Here is a 4,889-nt window from a genome sequence, read left to right on the forward strand (position 1 = left end):
GGAAATGTAGTAAAGGTATATTTCTTTTATTTAAAAAAAAATTATATACATAAAATTCTTATGTTTTATTATAAATATTGCAGCAATTTCAGAATATTTTGACAGAATCTTTCTGTGTTTTATAAAACAACTAAGACTTTATTGTTCCATCAAAACAAAGTGACAGGATTTGAACTGGTGTCTTTTGCTTCTGTTGAATCAGTAATTTCATCCCATTGGATATTATGCAATGTTCTTGATATCAAACCCTAGAAATCAATTTTAAGGTTATTACTGACCTTATAAATGCTTAATCATCATCATCATCATCATTTAACGTCTGTTGTCCATGCTGGCATGGATTGGACAGCTTGACCAGAGCTGGCAAGCTGAGGAGCTGCACTAGACTCCAGCCTGATATGGCATGGTTTCTACGGCTAGATGCCCTTCCTAACGCCAACCACTCCGCAGAGTGTGCTGAATGCTATTAATTCTGTGAATGTAACAAATACAAGGTGGCAATTTGGCAGAATCATTAGCATGCTGAGCAAAATGCTTTGAGGCATTTGATGTGTCTTTATGTTCTGAGTTCAAATTCTGCCGAAATCAACTTTGCCTTTCTTCCTTTCAAGGTTGATAAAATAAATACCAGTTGAATACTGGGGTTTGATGTTATTAACTTAACTCCCTCCCTTGAACTTGCTGGCATTGTGCCAAAATTTGAAACCAATCTAACAAATACAAGTGAGGCAGTGAGCTGGCAGAATCATTAGTATGCTAGGTAAACTGTTTTACGATGTTTGTCTGTCTTTATGTTCTGAGTTCAAATTTACCTTTTGTCCTTTTGGCGTCACTGTAATCAGCTTAACCCCTCTCCAAAAATTCCTGGTCTTGTGCCAAAATTTGAATTCAGTATAAAAAACAAAAGTCTAGTAAACATTTTTGAGCAGTCCTACTTTCAATGATGTCCTCACACCCTGAACATTCTGTGTTCAAATCCTGGTGAGATCATCTTAGCTTTTCGTTCTTCCAGAATGTCAGTCAATAAATATGTGCCAGTTAAGTACTGAAGTTAGTTAACTCTTTTGTTACTGTATTACTGCTTTTGTTTTAGTTAACATTGAAAATAATATAATTTGGTAAAAGCAAAAAAACACCCAACTTATTGTTATTATTAAACTGGTGTCTCAAACATAAATTATCATAAAATTATGATGAAAGGTTTTAAATGAGATCACTTTAAAACAAAAAAAATCCTATCTCGTAACTAGGGTCTGTCTCAGGTGGGTTGGTACCAAAAGGATTAATGTAACTATACTTTCTCTTCCAAAATTTATGGCCTTGTGTCTGTTTTAGAAAAATATTAAAATCATTGAACTGTGATTTTCATCTAGTTCCCTTTCACATCATAGGGAGATTATAAGGAAATCTTAACCTTTATCTCCCTTCCAAATCTCTGATGAAAATGTCAGATTTTTAGACTTCTAATTAAAAAACTAGAATCGTGGAAACAGTGTTATGATTCTAATTCTAAATAAGATAAATCAGTAGATTAAAAAATAGGATGTAAAATGTAATAGCTTTTCAAGAGATTTTTCACATTATTCACAAGTTTCTTGCTTTTCAGAATTGTTTTTGAAACCAAATTAACAAATTAAAAGCTTAATATTTTCCCTTAATTTTTTTAGGAAACAGAGATTGATGCTTTATTCATGAAGATTGACTTCAATGCTGTGGGTTCCATTACACTGAATCAATTTTGTACATATGTGCATCTCATTTACCAAGACTTTTTCCCCAAAACTATTACCTTTTTGTTACCAGCTAGAGGAGAAACTTTGCCCCACCGAGAACCAATTTGTCGTTTATGTGAAAACCATAATGGTACCCTTATTACATGCAGTGAGGTTTGTATAAAAGATATGGTATTCATATGTTGTCGTTGTCATCATACATGTTTTAACCCTTTTGATACCAACCTGGCTGAAACCGGCTTTGGCGCTGTAGTACAATTGTCTTGTTTTCAAAAGTTCTGAATTAAAATCTTCCACCAAACCTTAGTCACAATTTATGTTCCTAACACTAGCTTCATGATAACTAAGTTATTTTACTAAATTCTTTGTTATATTTAAAATTAATTGAAAGCCACACAGAGTATCTCAACAGAAATATGGTAACAAAAGGGTTAAATGTGTTTTTCCATGTAAAGATTATTAAAAAGTAATATGCTCCAATATCTACTTTGTATAACTCCATTTTATCTGACTATAAAATGAGATCATCAGAGATAGTAAAACTGTTTCACATTGTCTGTAATTTCCATTGATGATACTGTTTGGTTAACCATATTCTTAGAGTATAGTTACATTAATCAAAAGGATTAATGTAACTATACTTTCGCTTCCAAAATTTATGGTCTTGTGTCTGTTTTAGAAGAATGTTAAAATCATTGAACTGTGATTTTCATCTAGTTCCCTTTCACATCATAGGGAGATTATAAGGAAATCATAAACTTATCTCCCTTCCAAATCTCTGATGAAAATGTCAGGTTAACCATATTCATAAAAAAGATTCTGTGACAATGCCAGGCATACTCACAAGGGACGGGGATCAGAATATAAATGGGATGGTTGAGTAGAGGAAGAGAGAGATATAGATGGTGGCAAGTGCCAGGGCATACCCTTGAAGTTCAAATGCCATAATATAAGTGGCAGGATGTTGTGAAGGGAGTGTTATTAAAGAGTGGAGAGGCGGGGTGAATGAGTGGTGAAAACCTGGGTATATATAGAGTCAGAGGGTTACCGGATAGCAATGGAGTTCCTTCTCCCACCTAACTCTTTTACTGTTCTTCCTTCCTGCCTCTATTATTATTTCTACTTTCCAGTGGTGCTCATTTTTAACTTATGGACCTCACCTTTGATTCCTGTTTTACCCAGGTGGACCCTTATAGCCTTTTCATATTTAAAAAGCTCCATTTTTTAAAATTAAATATAATTAGGAATTTTACAGAAATATTGTTAAAATATTTTGTGTATGATAGATGTATAACTAATTTATTGTATATAAACTTTAACAGCAAAATCTTATATGGACCCTGTTGCCAAGGGTCACATGGACCCAGTTGAGAACCATTGTATCCCTACCAGTCAGCTACTCTCTTTACTCATATCCACTTGTTCCACTCAACTTTCCTAAACTCATCATCCCTATTGTGTTTCACCTTCCAAACTGCACTCCAAAATCCTTTTCTAAATCCTTCCTCCCCAGAACAGTGACTGTTTGATATTTTCTTCCCACCTAATATTTCTCCCTTATATATTGAAATACAGATGTTCAATATAAGCATACAAACTACTTTGCACCACATCAAAGCCTTTTACCAGACAAGCTGATGGAAGACCCAAAACCTTATTTCACTCCAAACATACTGCATCTCTTAGGAAAATAAACTTACGTCACTTCAATCTCAATACTTTCTCAAGAAGTGCTGCATAATTTCAAGCCACCTTGAACTGTGTTACCATACTTCTGTTGAAACACACTGAATTTATTTCAATTAATTTTGAAAACAACGAAGAATTTAGTTATTTTACTTTGTCATTATTAATCTGGAATTTGGAACATAAATTAACATGACATTTTGTTGGCATGTTTTAACTTAGATTACTTAAAAATAAGAAGTTTGTATCATAAAATCTAGGTGTGATTTCAGGCAGGTTGGTATCAAAATTTTTAAAAGCAATTACATACTTTTTTTATATAGATAAAAATAGTATATATAAAAAAAGAGAGTAAATCTTCAGAGCCAGAAAATACTAATTGCATTGAAAGCAAATATGTGTCACACTTGATTGCTGCTTCTTTTATACATCTGTATACATTTAGCCCACTCCCAAAAGAAACTCACCTACTTACTAAACAGGACTGCACTGGCTAGTACCACAAAATTCAAGCTGTAATTTTTTTCAATATCTGTTCTACAGTTATTATAAGAACATTTTCTCCAACAGGTCTGTTAAGGCTATATAACAACTGTACTAATTTCTCTAAACTTGTTCATTGTATTGTTAGCTCTTAAATGCTTAACTGTTCTGTTCTTAATTTGCTGTTGTCAAATCCTATCCCAAACCATGTACTAGATACTTTTCCTGTCTCTAATTTTCTCAGAACAGTCTCACTATAGAAGGAGGTGAATTACTATGATATATATTTTCTTATATTTTCTTTTCTGATATAATAATCGGCAGAATTTACAGAGTGACTCAAGAGCTAGTCTCAAATCATGGGTTTATATACTGGTGATAATGATATTTCTCTGGATTGCTCTAAAACGAATTATAAAAACTATTACATGTCACATGAATAATGCATATTTTTCAAATGATTTGCCTGTTAAGAAACTCGATCTTATAACAGAGAAGCTGATTTCTGTCTGTCCATCACAAGATATGTGAAGGAGGGGAAGGGGAGGAATCAATAAGGGAGATAACCCCTGTCACAACATATGTTTAGAAGAGGAGGAGAATGCTGTTGTTGTTGATAGAGAAATACAGTGAGATAGAGAAAGTGTGTGTGAAAGATAGATACATAGGTAGTGTTGTTATCATAGTAACTAATTAGTTTTGATTAAAAACACTGGAATTCTAAGTGCAAGTCTGTCAACACAATGCAACACAAACTTCTAAAAGAAAAAAAAGACTTTCACTATATAACATTATAGATAGTGATTAATTTGGTTGTTTGTGTGAGTGTGTATCTGTGTGTTTCTGTATGTCGTTCAACATAAGAAACAACACAACACAGACTTTAAAAAAAAGACTTTCATTATAATGAGAGTTTGTTGTTGAGAGAGAGAGAGAGAGAGAGAAAGAGAGAGAGAGAGAGAGAAAGAGAGAGAGAGAGAGAGAAAG

General features: G+C 33.2%; 1 protein-coding gene across 1 annotated transcript in view; it reads left to right on the plus strand.

Moving 5' to 3' along the window:
- LOC106876902 (WD repeat-containing protein 49) overlaps positions 1–4,889 on the plus strand; it is a 66,856-nt gene that overhangs the window by 1,955 nt on the left and 60,012 nt on the right. Inside the window, exons 2-3 of the mRNA XM_014925654.2 lie at positions 7–15; positions 1,668–1,886. Coding sequence (XP_014781140.1) covers positions 7–15; positions 1,668–1,886 — 228 coding nt within the window. The remainder of the gene's footprint in view (positions 1–6; positions 16–1,667; positions 1,887–4,889) is intronic.

Source organism: Octopus bimaculoides, chromosome 16 (assembly GCF_001194135.2).
Source record: "Octopus bimaculoides isolate UCB-OBI-ISO-001 chromosome 16, ASM119413v2, whole genome shotgun sequence".
In the NCBI taxonomy this organism is placed as follows: domain Eukaryota; kingdom Metazoa; phylum Mollusca; class Cephalopoda; order Octopoda; family Octopodidae; genus Octopus; species Octopus bimaculoides.